Source organism: Achroia grisella, unplaced genomic scaffold (genome assembly GCF_030625045.1).
Source record: "Achroia grisella isolate CSIRO2021 unplaced genomic scaffold, CSIRO_AGI_Agris_v1 utg794, whole genome shotgun sequence".
Lineage (NCBI taxonomy): Eukaryota > Metazoa > Arthropoda > Insecta > Lepidoptera > Pyralidae > Achroia > Achroia grisella.
This window is the reverse complement of record NW_026713026.1, coordinates 4,122,286-4,143,788: the sequence shown is the minus strand read 5'-3', so window position 1 is coordinate 4,143,788 and position 21,503 is coordinate 4,122,286. Positions and strand designations below refer to the sequence as shown.

At 32.8% G+C, this 21,503-nt stretch overlaps 1 protein-coding gene across 1 annotated transcript; it reads left to right on the top strand.

The window, feature by feature from the left end:
• Positions 1 to 562: 562 nt before the first annotated feature.
• LOC131851641 (glycerol-3-phosphate dehydrogenase, mitochondrial) lies at positions 563 to 20,694 on the top strand. The gene is made up of 16 exons (XM_059202161.1): positions 563 to 915; positions 2,959 to 3,054; positions 4,328 to 4,496; positions 5,710 to 5,932; positions 8,789 to 8,952; positions 9,629 to 9,762; positions 10,263 to 10,420; positions 11,260 to 11,453; positions 13,598 to 13,719; positions 13,967 to 14,103; positions 15,360 to 15,513; positions 15,938 to 16,126; positions 16,750 to 16,848; positions 17,754 to 17,852; positions 18,983 to 19,133; positions 20,426 to 20,694. Exons 2-15 carry the CDS (start codon positions 2,962 to 2,964, stop codon positions 19,115 to 19,117), a joined length of 2,070 nt encoding a protein of 689 aa, XP_059058144.1. The 5' UTR covers positions 563 to 915; positions 2,959 to 2,961; the 3' UTR covers positions 19,118 to 19,133; positions 20,426 to 20,694.
• The last annotated feature ends 809 nt before the right edge of the window (positions 20,695 to 21,503 follow it).

The window sequence follows — 21,503 nt, the reverse complement described above, 5'->3', positions numbered from 1 at the left end:
TTGGTTTCTAGGAGGAACCGCGTGGTGGTCGCTCTGACATACATGATACATTCTTAGTAATGGAGGTCACAAATTTTATGGAATTTTAGAAGTGGGGGCTCATTTCTAATATTCCATTCCTCCATTATCCTAGAAATTAATTATTTAGAATATTTTTTTAATCAATTAATTTGTGAATCGATCATAATGTTACAGTAGTTGTTAGATAGGTATTAGCATGCATAATGCTGCTGCTTTTTTAAGACCAGCTTAGTTAAAACAATCATAACACAGTTCCTGTAGCTTGAATAAATGTAGCTTTTGAAATTTTATATATACAAATAGACGAATTTCCTGTACGATGGAATTTTATTATCTCAAAATAAGCTTTTACCACTATTTCTGTTTTAAAAAGTATAAGGATATTAGTTACGGTACTAGATACTAGATGGCGCTATAACGATCTTTTATGTCACCTGAAGTTAGTGATGTGCTATATCTGAAGTTAGTACGCTATACTGTCAATAGAGCAATGACTCAGGATTGAAAGAACGACGCTACAATAGGGTGACAAACAGTAGAGTCTATTGAGAATCAGTAGACAGGGCGGTTAGTCAGTAGGTCGTTTGGATACCGGGAATGTTTTGGCCGGTTGTGTGTTATAATATTTTACGATTAGCTAACACCTTTTTAATATAGTACTGTGACTGTGATAGTGTAAATTATATAACAAATTATATTGTGATATACATTCTGTATTAAACTAATTCAAGTTTAGCTTATAAGGATAAATTTCCTTATACGAATCTGTTATAAATAATCGTATACAATTATTACAGTAATCGTCGTGTTATAAATTTATATTTTTAATACTAATTAAAAATAACTACAGGCACATGTTTTCATCGTAGCAAGCCCTCTAATATTTAATATAAGGTAAGATATAATTTATATGTTAACTATATTATTATATTAAACTGGTGGTGCAATTTTTTCAACGTGTTATAATTTTATATTATAAAGATTTTAGGTAAAAAGGTGTTGACGGTAAAATTATGTTATATTAGCTAATTAGGAATTTTAGATTATTGTATATTAGCTGTATATTATATACCTATGTAGGTGTAAATGTACACATAAAATAGTTAACTTTTTACAATACAATATGAGTAATATTAAGCTGTAATTTCTAGTGATTGTTTTGGGATTCTATAATAATTAGCTACACGCTTGGTTACACTGTCGTTATGACATCATCATTGTGACCACGCTCTGTTTCAAGGACTCCCAGTATAAGGATATACACATAGGTGTGAGTAGCTTCTCAACGATACATAGCCTACTAATATTTAAGGTCATTGTCTAGGTCAAATGTTATTTAATAAATACATAGTTAGGATTTTTAATTTAAATATGCAATTTTTCACACTACTGAATTAGCATGTAGCTGCAATGTGATCTGAGTTCACGCGTTAGCCGCTATTAAACCCACTGCAATGATTTCGCAAGCTACATCTATTTTTGTTCTGGCTTGATACTTTGGCGTGCAATGTACTTGTGATACCAAAGTAAAACAATAGTCTTCTACTACTCCTGTAAAGACGAGCATCGTGGGGACCGTGCGAGTGTGCATGAACTCCCAGTAAGCAAGCAGTTGCCTCAAATAAAATTGAAGCTCAATTCGACTGAATCGAATCTTTGCCAAGAATTCGCCGATACTATTATTTTGCTCATATATCGCATAACTATACGGTCAATAACACTGCAAAACTATTCTCTTGTCTTATTCGGCAAATAATTTGACTTGACTATGCGAGTGCCGAAGTAATTGGCATTAAATTAACTAGCCCGATCATTAAAATATATATAGTAAAGCATTTTATTAAAGTATTTTAAAATTGAGAAAATATAAGAAATGCTAAACTATATCTCAAAACCATAAAACTGTTTATCAGAAGTCTAAAATCTCACCCACATATCTTCTTTGAATAATTAATCTACATAGCTACAAAGTAATTTGCGCTATGACGTAACAGGGGGGAAGCTAGTTCATTTATGAGATAAATGTAGATGTAATAAATTGTGGTACTATTCCCGTGGCCTTGTCTGATAACAATATTGGTTACATAGGTACAACACGAGACACACACGTATTCGAAACGAGACAGATAAGACGGAAGTGATAGATAATCTTTTTCATTACGCTTCTACAAAATTTGCTAATCAGAAATTTGACTGATTAATGAGTTTTTTTGTCATATGTAATTTATGTGATTTTATTAAATCTTATCAATCAGTCTCCTATTTTAGAGCCTATAAGCTGATTCAAAGCTTAAAGAGTCAAATAAAAATAGTTTAGTTAATTTATAATCTTCTCTTTAAAACAATTTATTATTAATGTATGCTCTATTATTTTCCATTTTTAAGCACTTTTCGAACGCTTGATATCAATGCTGGCATCAAAAACTTATAGCAAATGACGAATCATACTTGGTTGAAAAGAAATTCTTCACCATAATTTTTTAAAGGTAGTTAATTTTATTATAACTTTAGTAATTCTTTACAGCCAAAAAATCATTTAATGCAATTTAATAGTTATACTCACTTTGTTTGAGTATTTTTGAATTAAATTATTTGCTCTACTTAGTTTATTTTTATCATATATAGGTATATAGGTAGGTATATTACTTTTTTATAATATTCAGTATACTTACAAATGAAATACATACGATTACTGTCATATCTTTTCTGTTCAATAGTAGTCAGATTTATCAGTGCGTTTTCGACACGGTATTCTAACGTGACACAGTTTAAATAATTTTTCCTACCTATAAAAAATGAAAGTAGTTACCTTAATCTTTTACATCATTATATTGTCTTGAGCATAAACAAATAGCAATTGTTTTATATTAGATGAAGATAACGTTAGATACAACTGTATCAACGATAATTATCTACTTATCCTATCTTTATTTGCAGAAAATGTCCCGTAGAAGACTATTGATAGGCGGCACTACAGGAGCGGCGACAGCTGTATTAGCCGCATGGGCGTTATCAGCGGATGACTCAATTGCGGTATGTATCTAGTGAGAAGTGTATGTTATTACAATATTTTCAGACTTTATGGTCCAGCTAACTTTTTTCTTAAAAGTTTCGCTGTGCATTGATAATCATCTATCAGTTTATAATTATATCTTATCTTAATTTGTAGTAATACCAAACTCCAAAATCCAACAACTGCGATAATTTCATGCCTATATATATAATATAGTATTATTATATGTAGGTATACATTTTTTGTAATTGTCTTTATAAACTGTAATCGATAAAGTGTTAATATTTTTTATTAGTGCCAAATCATTTGGTGTTAATAATGAATCACTAAAGCTAAGCGTGATTTACTTTAACGCACATGCGCACATCATATGATGATCACACCACTCTATTTTATTGTGTAAGTGGGTTTCTAATAAGTTACACCTATATCTATGATACACATGCCTACAAGCAACTATTTCAGATTACAAATAGTATATATTTATAATATGGTGTTAACTTTAAAAAAAATAATAAATGTTCCAACAATTTTAAAAGGAGTTTCTTGTTTTGATACTCATATATCTAATTATAATGTTTGAATTTAGATACTTTAATGTTAGGTACGTAGGATTGTCACAATAGATACGCCATTAAGAAATAACGTAATTTTATCCTTGTGGATTAACACTCGTAACGTTTTATCTTGCTTCTCGATGCCTAAAATTAATCATCAGGATAACCAGCAATGTAATTTTAAAATTATCTCGTATTATTTATAGTTGGAATCTTGTTTAGAAACTAACCAACTTAAAACTAGTCTTTAAATTGTTTAACCATTTTGCGCCATCTATTATCAAATAGCATATATAGACATTATAAATTGACATCGAAACTAGTTTAAATAAATCACGGATAAATGAATACAATTGTACCTATTTGTACTTTATTGATATGAAAGGTTGATTTATTATTCTGGAATACCTATATCTCTGCTAGATTGATAATCATGATTTTTTATTATTACAATCGTTGTACGTTGAGGCCCATAAATCGAAAGAAATTGTCCGGGAATTTATCACGATTGTTTTCAGGGGAACTGTGAAGGTCATTGTGACACATTGTGAGTAATGTCATTTGCTAGCAATGTATGCTAGCAAATGGCATTATTAGTCTACATTACTGACAATCCCCTTCGCCCTACGAGATATGTTATATGATAAAAAAAAGTATCTGGACGAAGTCGGGATGTATGATAATTACATTAATTGATGGATAGTATATTAATTGTATTGTTTCGTTATATATACAGAATTGGTACAAACGTTCAAAAGTTGCCGCCAAAACGGAAAGGAAGAAGAGGCCTCTGCCGTCACGAACTGAACAGGTGGCGAGCCTGCAGGCTGGTCATACGTATGACATACTCATTATTGGGGGTGGTGCCACTGGAGTCGGCTGCGCACTCGATGCTACCACTAGAGGTATCATTTTCTTTAATCGATGATAATAGTAATTTGCGCTCTTATATGCTTACGGTATGAGATTAGGATGTAGTTAGGCCAATTGGGATGTGGTGGTTAAATTACCACAATGGTTTCCTGAAGGCACTGCGTGGAAGTCACCCGAATAGTTTACCTAATAATCTATTACAAGCAATTGACAGCCCCGGTAATCTAGCGGATTAGCCTCACTTCCGATGGTCGCGGGTTCGATTCCACGCACGGTACGGTGTATGCCTTTAATATACAGCATTATTTAAATTCTTTTTTATTAACATAAGTTAACGCGATCACTGCAGAATAATTGTAAACACAGCTTCTAAATGTAGCGTTCGTTTTTTTGCCAATAAAAAAAAAGTCACGACCGGTTTGTTCTTATGCCCCCTGTATGTTATCTCATTATTGATAAATGTACAGACACACGCAAACTCTTGAATAGATAGAAAACGCTGTAATAAGTTAGGCAAAAAAATAAGATACCTACTTAAATAAATAATTTATTTTTTCATCAGTGAGTAGCGAGTATCTACTCAATAAATGTTCGATCTATACATATATTTTTTATGTAATTGAATGTCACACAAGCTGACGGTCCCTTTGGTAAGTGGTAACCGTCACCTATATGAACAATACGACGATTACCTCATGTGAATACCGTGGTATAACCCTTATATGTGGCCATTTATGAGGACTGAGGTATCAAGCCTCCGTACCTTGTAATTTCAATGGTAATGGTATCTACCTTCAAACCACCTCTACAGGGAACAAAGTTATGTAAAGTAGATGAGTTTATATATGTATTCTGGAAGAGATTGCTTAGCGATAAGACCGAGTTTTTTTTATCAGTTAATGTATAGATATTTGCTATTTTAATTATTTCCTGTATTTGGTGCAATAAAGAGTAAATAAGTCTCCCTCTGGTAGCTAGTGCTATCATAATACTATTTACCTATATTATTTATTTATTGAAACTTTAATGCATAAATGCACATATATAGATGCATATGGCGAACTTAACACCTTGAGGCATTTTGTCCCAGTCAACCATTGGGCAAACAGAGATTTTGACAGTGCCCACATAAATCTAAATAAAAATTATGTATATGTATTATAATAACAATGTATATATAATCATTGTCATAAATCCCTAATCCCATCAACCTTCTCAACCATCCATTTTGATTGTCCATTCAAGGTCTTCGTACCGCTCTCGTCGAAGCTGACGACTTCGCAAGCGGAACGTCCAGCAGAAGCACCAAGCTGATTCATGGCGGCGTACGATATTTACAAAAGGCTATCATGCAACTAGACTACGACCAGTATAAAATGGTGAAAGAAGCACTGCACGAAAGGGCCAACATGTTGGAGGTCGCGCCGCACCTAACTCGACCGCTGCCAATCTTGTTGCCTGTTTATAAGTGAGTTGACAACCTTACCTCTTGCCTTATTTGTCACAGATACATTATGTATACAGAAAAAAATGTCTCCAGACTGATTTATTAACGTATAGCAGTACATTAGTAGGTAATTACTGTAATCACGCCTTTTAATATATGTTTTTTTACATGGATGACAACGGAGACAAAACAGTCAGTTCATCGTGGTGAATTCACTAGGAATTATTTCTGTTCCCCATTAGTAACAACCCTCTTTTAAGTATGACTATGGAATGATGTGACCATTGAAAGATTGGATGAGGAAGTCAGGTTAGCACGCCCATCGTGTCTAATCTAATTTGTCGCGATGATTTCCATAGGATATCGCTAAATTGTACACCCGACAGCTGGGGATCGCTAGATTGATTCGCTAGATAGTGTTTTGTGTTTGCCTATTACCTTTTCTTCCAGGTTGTCTGTAAGAAATTGCTTAGCGAAAAGACCGCCTTTTCTATTTACTGTTTTTGTTATTATATTTCTTCCATGTACACCATTAAGAATTTATTATTATTGTTGACCTGAGGATGTATCCGACTATGAAGTCCCCATTATTATACATTTCCCGCCTATGTGGGTTTCGGGAATTGAACTGAATTCATAGAACTTGATACTTCATATATTTATAACATTGTATAGCCATACTTCGTTTAATACCTATCTACAAGCAAGTAACCACTTAATAAGTTGACAATCACGTAATTTTTTACACTAGTCCGATTATGACGTTTATTTTTTTAATAAGGACCTTGACTATGTATCTTAAGATTAATCTTAATTGATTATCTGATTGATATTACTGTCATTACAACACAAATTATTAGAACCAGTTATACTGAAACTATGTAGACCTTCATGGCTCGCTTCACAGACATTATAACCTTCTTGCAGCTGTTCTAGACAGTTTCTTTGTATTAACTAGGTTCCGGATTACATTTTGGATCGGCCGAATTAGGAAATGAATTATTTTTAATATATTTTAGGTAAGGACGTGGCATGATTATGATATCTGTGCTTATAGCCCACAGACTTCCAAAAGGATGTTCCAATTGTCTCAATAATTAGATATCTACTTTATCATCAGGTCCGATCATAATAATTATACGGGGTTACATGTGTTTGCGTTGTTCTAGGCGTTTTCTATGTATATTATGTATGTTTTTACAATAAAGTGTGTAATGTATTTACATATATCAGTTGTCTAGTACACATAACGTACGCTCTATTTAGCTTGGGATTAGATGTCGTCGTGTGAATAGTCCTGGGTTATTATTATTATTACAAACACATGGTCAATGTAGTATAAAACTACAATATTTGCTTTCGGATTCCCACTTAATTTCTTAGTCAATGTTTTTCGGCAAGTCATTACTGTGGTGATAATAGGCGACAATACGGTCTTGGCATTGCATTTTGTTAGTCATGAGGTTTAGTGTCCCCATTGCTAGCAATGTACCATGTTAGGTCGACCTCCACGCGGTTCCCCCTGGAAACCATCGTTATCATCACCATCATCATCGGTTATTTAATCACGATGGGCAAACTGACTTGACTTCATGCTCATCTTATCATTCAGCGGAGGATGATAAGATGACCCGCCCGCCACTTGCGCTAACGCTGGCGTTAGCACAGGCGGGTTCATCATTCCATTATCATCCATGAAAAAAACCCTTCACAACCAACTTCGTAATGAAATTTATTTAAAAGTCACTTATTTAAGAAATAATAACACTACTATTGTATATAGTTATCAAGTATAGTCTTGTATCGTCATAGATATTTATAATTTTTTCACTAATTATAACTAAGTATCTATTTTATCTATGACACAAGTATGTATTAAAATATATGAAAGTACAAAGGTACATACATCACCAATATCGTTAGCGGAAAGTATTTGTAGGTACAAAGGTATATCCTAATACTACATAATAACGCTGAATTATCATAATTAATATCGCTAATTAACGAAGTTGATGGCGCAGTACCAAAAACGCGGTTCCGGGTTCGCTCCTCGGTCAGGCGAACTTATAAAATTGACAATGTGTTGAAACACGTGACTAAAAATGTCAACAATATTTGTAGGTATGTATATGTGGATCCAACATTTGGCTTGTTCACATTTCGCCGAATGAAACTTAATAGAATCTAAAACGCCGATCGCCACTATCTTTAAAAAATCTTTGATTTGCTATTGGTGTTTCCATCACCGGAGAATCAGTACCTTGACACACAATGTTTTTTGACTAGCCCAAAATACAATTCATGACCTTTGAATCTTATTCGAGTAGTGTATTTCTTTATATTTTATCTGTGGAAAATTCATTCAAAAAGTCCTCTCCACCATAGCGGATAACTCGGCCAACAATTTTTTATACACTACGATGTTGGCAAACAAGCATACCCATCTGTTGGTAAACGGTTACCGTAACCTATGGTCGCCTGAAACACCAGAGGTGTCATGTGGGCTTTGTCGTAACTTAAGAAACCTTAATATACCCTTCTTGAAAAACCCATGCTATGGACTCTCGAAAACCTCGGCAGGTAGTTCATTCCATAATCTGAGCATACGCGGGAGGAAACTCCTCTGAAACCGCACTGTCCGAAACTTCTTATGTTCCAGTGTGTGAGGGTAATAATAAATTAATAAATACAATAATAATAGTAAAGACATTTAGTCAGCATTACAGTATTCTTATTTACTATACAACTTAAAAGCTAAAACATACTAGTAACGCTGAATACGACTCCCACTCAGTATTTATACTGTAGTACAACTAAGTTGTACCACATAAATATATACATATATGTTATTATATTATACTTCTTTTTAATTCTCAGATGGTGGCAAGTCCCGTACTATTGGTTTGGCATCAAAATGTACGACCTGGTCGCCGGCGACAGAAACGTGAAGAGTTCATATTACTTGTCCAAGAAAAACACACTGGAACTGTTCCCTATGTTGAAGTCGGACAACCTGTGCGGTGGCATTGTTTACTATGACGGTAAGTAGTGCACATCACTACACTACATACATATTGTGACAGCACATGTGTACTCTGAAGAGTGTAATTATATTGTATATATATATATATTAAGTAACTCACAATTAAAAAATACAACGTAAACTTATACCAAAGCAACTCGTTATGGTCAGATTTAAAAAAGTGTCTTAAGTGGAGAGAGGGGAGAGGTTTGGACTGTGGCGCTGTTACGGGTTCGATTCCTTACACAATACAGACATTTGTATGATAAGTATATATACATATATTTCTATCGTACTCATGATATATATATCATGAGTACGATTGTTTGTGTCTGTCTGAGTGTTTTCTTTGTATATTATGTATTATATATTGTATAGTGTGCACTGACAAAAAAAATTATTTATATATTTATATCAGTTTTCTAGTACCCATAACACAAGCTCTACTTAGTTTGGGACTAGATGGCGCTGTGTGTGTCATCGTAAGATATTATACTTATCCTTACATTTCTTCCAACATAATATCTTTTTACATTATAGCCTCTGTGTTATTCACATGTAAGCTATGTTACTGTAAAGTTTCATTAAAATCCGTTCAGTACTTTTTACGTGAAAAAGTAAGCAACATCCACCCGTTTATCTATACTCAAACTTTCGCATTTATAATATTAGTTATACTATAATTTGTTATACAGGACAGCAAGACGATGCTCGCATGAACCTCGCCATAGCCCTGACGGCGGCGCGGCATGGAGCTACTATCGCCAACCACGTCAGCGTGCTCAAGCTGCACAAAACTGCTGGCAAACTGAGCGGTGCCAGGCTAAGGGTTAGTTTTACTATCTCTCACGTCCTACGTTTTGTAAAAAAATACCTGTTCATGTCACTGGTTCTCATCTAAAATAGATATCCAAACTAGACAGTATAGGGATGACGGTAAATCCAAAATTAAAGTAAAAATTTTAGATCAAACTCATTTTGTTCTTTTAGGATTTGGACATTTTTTGCCAGTTCTGCATCAATAATATCCTATAAATAAAAATAAATATTTATTGCTCATTTTTTAATTTAATTAAACTGTGTTTTTTACTTCCATTTTGGTTAAAGTTGCCCTTTTTTTAGGAAAGTATGTAAAGTTTGTGCATATAGAGTTTGTGAAAATATTCACCTCTAGTGTATAATTCGCGATAATTTCTAATTAAATTTTAAATAAAATGCAACGGCTATTTGATGTTAATACATAGAGATAATATGCAGTTATTGCTCAAATCAAGGAAAGTTAATATAAAATTTAGTAGAAATATACCTAATAATATCATGTTTTCCCAGGACGAGATTACTGGTAAAGAGTGGGACGTGAAAGCGAAGAGCATAATCAACGCAACAGGACCCTTCACGGATTCCATCAGACAGATGGACGACCCCACCATCAAGAATATCTGCTGTCCATCCTCTGGTGTTCACATCGTCTTACCCGGTTACTACAGGTACGTGATACTTGTATTGTAGATATGTTATCTATTTATCTATTTCTATATGCATGGTTCTTAAGGAATTTATACTTTTATGTTATTTTCTTTTCTCCTATTTGCATATTAGCTACCTGCTTAATATGTAAATCCCTGAAGTTGCCTTAAAAATATTGCGTTCAACAGTAGGGCCGCCTTATTGTAATTATGCATGTACAAAGGGTACATGTATACTTACAAATAGGTAATGTAATATAATGTTTATCTTTTCTTTAGGATATGTTACAAATAAAGTATATTGTATCGATTTATTGATATAATATATACCATAAATTACTCGTAGGTGACTCGCGGTCTGCGTCACATTTTCCTTGTTTTTGTAAAATTTTCATTAGAGCTCCTCTCTTTGTCTTAGCGTGATATTATATAGTAACATAACAGTAACAATAACCTTCATGGATAAATGAGGTATTTAACACTAAAAGAATTTTACAATATACAATTGTACAGGAGATTTGCCGAACTTCCGAACTACAAACTCTACCTCTTATAATATTAGTACAGATTAATATTTTTATGGAAAACTCGTCTTTATTTTTAATCAATATGCAACCATAAAAGGTGAACGTATCGTTTGATTCACACAATTTCACATATGCCTTATTTGGGAATTCAATTTGACTCTATTATTTGTGTATAACGCCATATCTCCGTTATGGTACCGATTTTGATGATTCTTGCAATCCTTAATGGAATAATATTAATTTTGTCACGATCTAAGTTGGTTTTACAATACCTTAGTATTATTAACTAAATTAAGATACTCGATATATAAAATTATATTAATTAAATTTTAGTCCTGAACACATGGGTCTCCTCGACCCTGCCACCTCGGACGGTCGTGTGATCTTCTTCCTTCCATGGCTGAAGGGCACCATCGCTGGCACCACCGATATGCCCTGCCAAGTTACACACAGCCCCAGACCCACCGAGGATGAGATTCTCTTTATTCTCACCGAGGTCAAGAACTATTTGAATCCTGACGTTGAAGGTAAGTCTTCCGAATGTTTTCATATTTTCACATTTTTGTTTGGAGAATGTATACGTGTCACTGTATAACATGAATTTACTTATTGTTTTGGTATTTCTACAAAAATAGATAATATAAATTTATTAACATATATATATATATAACAACATGTCCATAACTATATGTAATTTTTTTATATTAATTAATGCTTCAGTCATTAAAAAATACACAAAAGTCCCAAAATTTTCACAACATAAGACTGCAACAAATGTTCCATCGTCTTATATTTTTAAAAACATTATTTGTAATCCTATGATTTCGAATTTATATTCAAACTCAAATGCTAATATTACACATATTGACTTAGGCATGCCTTTTAGTATTATATGAGATGTAATATTATAAGATATAAGATTTCCCGCCAATAAAAATAAAAATAGGTCTGCCTAAATAAAAATAAGTTATCCGTATTTGAAGTTGTCTGGTGCACTTTCTGAAATAATTGTAGCAGCGTACAAGTACTTCGTACACGCACTACTTTTAGTCCTTTGAATTGTCCTTCACAGAACTCTTATCTCACGGCACGTGTTACTCATTAACCACGCGATGTTCAATTTTCATTTCATTTATTCATAACAATTTTACAATACACATTGTTTTTAGTTAATACCAAGGATATTATGGATATGAAATATCGGATACAGGTAGGTATAGGAATGGTTATTATACCGGATACGGATATGCAATTATTTCGGATCATCCGTTAGTTTCGGACAATTTCGGTTACGGATATTATTTTTTTAAGAAATTTCAAAAGTAAATTACAAATAGTTAATAAATTATTATAACGTGCCTCAATTATGCTTCACCCTATCCGTTATTATCCGAAATTTTTATTTGGGATTCGGTTAGATTACGAATATTTATTTATATCGGATATCCGATAGTTTCGGTTACGGAGCTCCCTAACATCCCTGGTTATTATATAGCATCTTACTGATTTTATAAACGCGAAAGTTTGATGACATGAATGGATGGACGGATGTTTGCTACTCTTCCACGCTAAAACTACTGAACAGATTTTGATAAAACTTTACAGTAATACAGCATACATTAGAATAGCACACAGGCTATAATTTAAAAATATATTATCTAAATTAGGCGAAATATAATAATAAATGTCAAGTAAGTGCGATGCAGACGAAGCTGTGCAGGTCAGTTAGTAAATATATAAATTTGTACGCTGCTACATCTTATAGGTAATATAAAATTCTCGTGTCATAATGTTAGTTACCATATCCTCCGAAACGATTGACCGATTTTTATGAAATTTTATATGCATATTCAGTACGTCTGAGAATCAGCTACTATCTATTTTTAATACAAAATGTTGTCCACCCTGAAAAGTATTTTAATTAAATTTGTCGTGATGAATAACGATTTGATTTATATTTCCAGACAACATTGCGGGGTCAGAGTATTATATTTAATATTATAAAAAAGATTTCAATACACGATAATATGTATAATTTTACTACAATTTAAAACACCATTCGCTGGCCCGCAAATGGTAATTTATTCGCTGGCGGCAAGTGGACCACCTACCGCTCAATGGCCGCGGAAACCATCGACGCCGCCATACACAGTGAGCACTATCTCTCTTTCTAACCATGTATCCCACATGATCAGGTCAGTTTTATGAAATGAAATAACATTATTGTTTTGCGAAATATTGGTTCAGTACAATAGATACATTTTGGTAGAAAATCTGTATCCATACTGATATATTTTAAGGTATGTCAAAGAAGCGTTTATATTTTTTTTATTCAGATGATATGGTGTATATAAAAAAATATATTATAAACGCAAAACTATGTCTGTCTATCTTAAAAAAAGCGAAACACGGTAATAGCTATAATTTTACTACAATTTAAAACACATAAATGCCTACTTTCTTGGTAACGTAGGTAATCGAAAGTTATTTTCTTTTGGATAATCATTAAATTAATCAAATACTGGCACCAGTGTACTGGCACGGTAAACTCAAAAGTTATATATATATAGCTATATAAAATGAAATTTTATTTAATATAAGCAATATAACAAGAATATCATTGAGAAAAACTCTCACAGAAAGTTCACCCTTCCTTCGTTTTGTGTTTTAGGTGCAAGTCTAAAGCCGCTTTTCCGCGAGTGTCAGACTGATGGGTTCCTTATTGAGGGTGCTCACGGCTGGACGCCTACCATGTACATTAGACTAGTACAAGACTTTGGCTTAGAAATGGAAGTAAGTACTAAAAGAAATGGACACTATAACAGACGAATATGAAAATCAAGACATGAAATTTAAACAAAGAAACGTCGTTTTTACCCCCGAAGCTAAAAGTTTGCCATGTCTGTGTGTCTGTCTGTGGCATCGTACCTCTTGTCATTCAGGGTTATTTCAAAGTTTTGCTTTTATAATTATATATATATATATATGCAAAACTGTTATAGTGTTGTAATATTTAAAAACATTATGATACTTTGTTCAGGTGGCACAACATTTAGCGAAATCATATGGCGACCGTGCGTTCGCTGTTGCTAAGATGGCGGCGATGACGGGCAAACGGTGGCCAATCATCGGCAAGAAAATACATCCAGAGTTCCCGTACATTGACGCTGAAATTAGGTAAATATGCTTCAGGATGGCTACAGTTAATCGGTTGTAGGATGCGATTAGGCAGTGAAGTTACAGATTAGAGCCCTCTGGAATGGCAATATATGAGTAACACAGGTGGCGCATAATATTTTATAACGTAATGTATGTAGAGTAGACGACGGGTATAAGCGATACCCGTCGTCTACTCTCAGGTCAACCATCAGGTGGACTACCAGCTGGTTTCCAATTACATAAAAAAACCTATTCCCTATTTTACAATATTTGCTTGGACCGCTAGTATAGTTAGAGATTAAAAAGTTTTCACCAAAAAAAATTATAAATGTGACATTGTGAAGCTAAAAACATCGTTTTTATCTAACACAAAAGTTTAGAAAATAAAATGCGAAAACTGATAAGAAAATATCATAGGAGAAGGTCACCGTGATCAATACCTTTATCTTTTTTTAACTGTAAGTATTCTGTTCGAGAATCGCCTTCAATACTTATACTTTTTTAATAATATGTAATAATATAGTCACAAAAATGAAATAATAATCCGTTCAACAACCTCTTAATAAGAATTCCACAGATTAGCACGGATTTCGTAATATTGAATGGACATCATTGTATCGTATTAATTTATTACTATATTGTATAAACGTGGAGTTCTGGATATGTGATAATGTAAACAATGTCGTATCAACAGCATGAGTATTATTATATAATGGCCTCATTTATATCGTTACTATGTTAAACTGTACTTATCTCTCTACGTTTTACTACAATAATTTTCATTCATAAAATTTCGTATACAAATTACATAATCTACTTATTATACGATAGAACTTAGCATAAAACTTGATTTGACGGTCTAAGTGGTCTAGCGGTTTAGCACACCGCTTCACTTCCGATGGTCCCGGGTTCGATTCCTCGCACGATACAAACATTTGTAGGCATTTATCACTATGGTTTCCGATACCACGGTCAACCTTACATAGTACATTGCCAGCATTCGGTTTATTAGTTTAGTATTAACAATATTTTTTTTTAATACATAGGTATTATATACATAGCACGATACAAACATTTTGATTACCTATACCAATTTTGACCTCCACGTGGTTGCCCCTGGACACCATCGTGATAAATTTCTGGTCAATTTGTCACGATGAGGTAACTGGCCTGACATCATGTTCATCTAATCATCCACCACTGGTGCCCCGCCAGCGTAAACCGTTAGCGCAGGCGGGTGCGGTTCATTATCAACAAAAAGAAACCGTCCATAGGTACGGCGTCCGCGAGTACGCGTGTACGGCTGTGGACATGATCGCGCGGCGGCTGCGGCTCGCGTTCCTCAACGTGCAGGCGGCTGCTGAGGCCCTGCCCGCCGTCGTCGACATCATGGCCGAGGAACTCAAGTGGACCGAGGCCGAGAAAGCTGTATGTAATGATAATAATCTTTATTTGTCTTAATATTGAACTATTACAATTGCTACTTATAATAAAATTTCGACCTTGGTGGTATAGTGATTTAACAGACTGTTCTTTTTTTACTTTTGTTAGTCGCGGGTTGGATTCTTGCGCTATACTAACCTCGACCCCACAATCGTTGACAATTTACAATGCCTCTCACTACCCTAGTTGGACTAACAGTCATATATTTTTTATATGACCAACCAAAATATTTATGAGTAAGATTGTTTGTAATTTGTATGTATTTACAAAAACTAAATGAAAGTGTATTTCTAACAGATGATTAGTAGTAATATAAGGCCCGTTTAGATGTGGTTATAAAATTTTCCTTATCAATTATTATTATGTTTCGTAAATAAAATGCTTTACCTGTGAATGTATTTATTTTCAGCGGCAAATTAAAACAGCGAGCGAATTTTTAGCCAACGAGATGGGACAAATGGTGAACCGGGCTAGCCGCGACAAGATACCGATCAATCTCAGCAAGACTGAGATCCAGACGTACATCAAGAGGTTCCAGATCATAGACAAGGATAGGAAGGGATTCGTCTCCATAAATGACATTAGAAGAAGTCTCAAGGTAAACTTGCACTAGCAAAATAAGAGAAGTTAATCATTATAGAGAATTATAAAAAAATATTATTAAAGTGTAAGGGTCACTGGAACCAGTGTGCTTGCATGTCATGGATTATAAATGAGAATGAAGCAAGAATCGTATGTAAGAACGGAAGTCAAAGGCACTCGGTTCTTCTCCAACCACTTGTTTATGAACTCTTGTTTATAAACTAATGTGTATTTATTTAAAATAGAAAGGGAGTATCTAAAATAATCAATGACTCTACATCCAGAAAAGCATAGATTGAAAATGGTATGAAGATAATTGTAGAATGTTCCAATAATTTCACTTTCGAGTAACGTGATATATTAAGTGAAAGTGAAAGGAAGACTTTCCTATTTTTGGGGAAGGTTTTATTTATTTGTATTTCAGGTACTGTGTTGGAATTCTCCGCTTGTATTTCTCCATATAACTGAAGCAGCTATATAACAGTAAACCTTCAAACCGAAACACAGCTTGCAAAGTAAGCTGCTTAATGGTTTCAATGGAATCTACAATATCCAAAATTAGCACCCGTTTTATATATTTATTTGGCTAAACAAAAAGTATTTTTAATGTTAATGACCTAGAGTTCAAAAATGTTATAGAGCATGGGTCTGACGCCAAGCCAAGAGGAGATCAGTGCGATCCTATCGGAAATTGACGTCACGTACAATGGACAGCTAGAAATACAGGACTACCTACAGGTAGTACTTAGATGGTGAACTGTATCGGGCTCGGGTCAATCAATGTTCACCGTGGGAATTACCTCATCTAATTGTTTGGGATTGGATCGCTTTGAATTATGTGTTCACTTCAAGTTGAACATAAATTTGAAATAAATATTTTTTGTCTCTATATTTGAGTATCTAAGACTGTTATTGCAATGTGGCGTTGAAGTGAACATATATTTCTAAATTGGGTATATTATAAAGTAGATATTAACACACTTGCATGGGACACTTAATGCATACTCATTTCTTGATAAATTATAAATGGCTGGTTGTTTATTTCGAAAACTCTGTTGACGTCAACATATTTTTTTATTGTTATTTCTTTTCGCATCCAGTTGTATAGTAGATTTTATTTATTTTAACTGTTCACTTAATTATTTATTTCTACCAACGCATAAGTTTGATTAGTTGGTAGAAGAAAATTCCTACTATTGTCAAACTCTTTGTTCAAAATTATATTCATAAATAATGTTACTTATAGTACAAGAAACTGTAAAATAGACAATTAAAAAACCCAGTACATGTACATGTTATTTATCTCGCTAAGAACTAGTATTGTAAGTACCTACATTATAATATTTATAAAACACTCAAAATATTCGTAAATATATCACTCATAAACGGTGAATAATATTATTAATCCCATATAATGTATTGGAAAGAAATAAACTATCCAGAAGTGACGCAGTGTGTTAAATTACTACATCTTTATACTACATAGTTGTCAACCAGCCATAGTAAGGATTATTAAATACTTAACTGATTTCAATGCATAAAATAAACAGAAAAAATACGCAGTGTTCCAAGCAACGTGTGACATAGTTATGCCATGTTCATTGTCCATACTTAGTTGTTGTAGTCGAAGCTTATGTCCACAGAACTACGGCGAGGAGGTGACCGGTGAACAGTTGCACGAAATATTGAGAGAGATCGACACTAACATGAACGGACAAGTCGAACTCGACGAATATCTGCAGGTCCATATCTATATAACTGGCTGACAATAAAACCTAATAACTTTGTAGTCTGTGCCAGTAAATAAAAAGAAAAAAATTGCGTTTACCAATAACTGCCATAGAGATCAGTACATAATCGATAAGAGATTAATATATAGAGATATTGCTTTTAATTTATATTCGTACTGTTGACTTTAGTAATTAATTCATTGACTAACGTGAATGATAAAACAAAGATTCCTCAATAACAGAATAGATATTGCATGATATAGAATAGTAGTTTGCATGGATAATTATGTTTCCATCATATCTATCTATACTTATTTTATTTTCAACGCTGCTGTGCTATTTAGTATATCGCTTTTAGGGGCATTTAAGCGTAAAATATATAGTACAATTATGCTGCTTATTAATTTTCAAATACTTACTGATTCTTGTGCTTACTATTTTTGCATCTTGGTAGTGGTTATCTTCTTATCCCCATATACTTAACTACTTACACACCATAATTCATCAATAAACCTATTAGTTCGTTGACTAACCTTCCCATTTTATCAACTGTAATAAAGGAAACATAATTTTTATTACGTATATATATATATATATATATATAAGGCGATTTGACTCTACAGAAAAATTAAAGATATAATATTTTTCACTAAATGGGTATGTACTAAATATATAAGTTATATATATATATATATTAACTTAAAAAATAATTTATATAATTTGTCTGCCTGTCTGTTTGTTCATGCTAAATTTCATATTATGACTTAAATAAGTTTTCAATAGTGTAAAATTAAATCTAGACGCAGCGCGGTCCTGGGTGACATTCGTTACAAATGATTATTAAAGTCATAATATACAAATATAGCTATGTCTACCTGATGTCTGAAATATATGTGGTAAAAAAATAGGTCTGAGAGTCAATTTCGCCATTTTGAATATTGCAATGACAGTAAAACATCCAGTAATTTTAATTTACACATTGGTTCTTATTTATTTATATAAATAAATGTAAGGTACATATTACTTATGTACCTACTTACATTATAGTGCGTATTGTGTAATGTACTTACATTACACATTAGTAATGCAGAATATTTGATGATTTAAAATATATTTGTTTTAACTTGATTTGTGATCAACAGATGATGTCGGCGATCAAGTCTGGCCACGTGGCGTACTCTAGGTTCGCTCGAATGGCGGAAATGGAAGAGGAGCATCACGAGAAAGAAGCTCTTAATAAGAAGATCACGGTAGAGAGGAGCGGCGGCGGCCTGTAAGCATCTTAGTACAAAGGTGAGATAGCAAATTTTTTTTAATGGGTGATAATGGAATGGTGCACACGCCTGCGCTAACGGTATACGCTATCGGGGCACCAGTGGAGGATGATAAGATGAGCATGAGGTCAGATCGGATAGCGTATCGTGGCAAATTCATTAGGAAGCATATTATAGGTCACATCTGTATATTGTCTCTACTAACTGTTAACTGTTGATCGGTTTTGGTTTTTTGCCGATTAGAAAACTTGATATGTCCCAACGGCAGGTCTAATCTTCAAAGTCGTGAAAGGCAACAGACTCTCATATTTGTATTATTAGTAGATATGGATAACGTTCAATATTTTAATTAACGTTAAAAAAGGAGGAGGTACCGTAGTTCAGTTTTTATGTTTCTTACCTGAAAACTTAGATATTTTTTTAAGGATGTACCTTAAAACTTAACCACTGTTCCCATTGAAATTTTAATTGCTTTCTCTTTAATCTAAAATTGTATTTTGAGTTTTATATGGAATTATTGCACGAAACCTAGCCGCGTTTGTAAATGATTGAAGCCAGTTTTATTGTGGTAACAAGTGTACTTGTCAGATATGAAGCTGATAGGGCCCGGTGGAAGATGACATACTGTGCCGACCCCAAATAATGGGATAAAGGCAAAGCAATAATGATGAAACATACTTGTCAGAGGTCAAATAGTAGATAACAATGACATCTATGAAAAAACGTGAAAATGTTATAACAAATTATTATTTTTAATTGCCTATTATATAATTGTTGATTATTACACATAATTACTTTACATATGAATGAAATTGTACTAATGGAAAATTCTTTATTCAAATAAACTTTATTTAAGCATTTTTGAATTGTCACTCTTTTTTATTCTACCAGTCAATTGGAACGCAGACTCATCACACAAGAAGAATAAACATGAAACTTGCGTTTTGCTCTTTTAAATGATTGTTGTAACTTTACATTTTAAAGTTAAACTGTGTAACCAACCAGAACTGATTCATTAGAGTCAAATATTAAATACGCAATCAACTGTGAAGAAACTAAGATTTTAGAATGTAGATATGGGATGTGAATGACTAAAATACCAACAACAGATTTATAAGACTAGTTTTATGTTTATTAAAATAATAATAAATATAGAGAGTATTGGCTCATAATAACATGAAGTCCATTGTGCTATTCATATATATAGGCATACAATTTATCATCAGATGGGTCATCAGATTGTTTCCCGTTATATAAATAATATTAATATTTATTACCAATGTACTTACTATGTATTTTTTATTTTTCCAGATAAACGAAATTCAGCGCAACAAAATAGTTGTATAAGCACAAAAGACACAACGAACTGCCCACAAGTATTCTTGTCATTATATCTACCACAAAAATCATGCATATATTTTCACAAAGTACTGTCATATATTCATTCTTCTCACTCTCTATCTGTTGTATTAACTATTTACCAGTACTCCAAGTAATTGTTTACTCTTAGTTTAGTTTCGAATTGACTGTCTTAGAGGTTCGACCTATATAAAATGTGTTCAATGTTCCAATGTTCAAGGTATTCTAATATTTAATCAAATTTTGTTTAACTAAATAAGTAAATAATCAGAGTTATGGGAATAATAAGAAACGAATAAATAAAATACTAACGTGGAACCACAAATAATGATAATGCAAAACTTTTGTACCTTGTCGCAATAATAACTTATTGATAAATATATAAAACATCTGTATATGTATATTACATATTATTTACTGTGACAAAGTACTAAAGCATTTACATATTATTGGTCATGACTCTACATCAAAAACTAGCTTCAAGATATGCTATTTTTCTACTAATTATGTACAGTTTGCAAGATTTCAACAGATATATTCAATACAATGCGACCAATGAGTAGTTATTGTCATCTTAATAATAATTTATTAAATAATAAATATTATTCAATGTAGTATAGACATCATCATGACTACTACCACAGTCATGTATCAATAACAGTAAATATTTATGTACTAACATATATGTTAGTACATAAATGTGATACTGTATAATAATAATACTAAACATATAATATATACACAATTATGAGCTACCTAATTGTAATTACACATAACTTGACATCTTTTAATATATATGATATAATTAAAATTAGTATATATTTTTGTTCTTCATCACTATATTTTATAAAATTAAGTATTTTTGCAATTGTGATATTTTATAATGCTTTAAAAATACATATCTGTTTCACATGTATTAGGCAGACTGTACTAAATAAGGTTGGAACTATATAGATTGTTAAATAAAAAAATTATATGCAAAGACTTATACTTGCCTCGCTAATAAATATGGGATTATTTACACATGTAA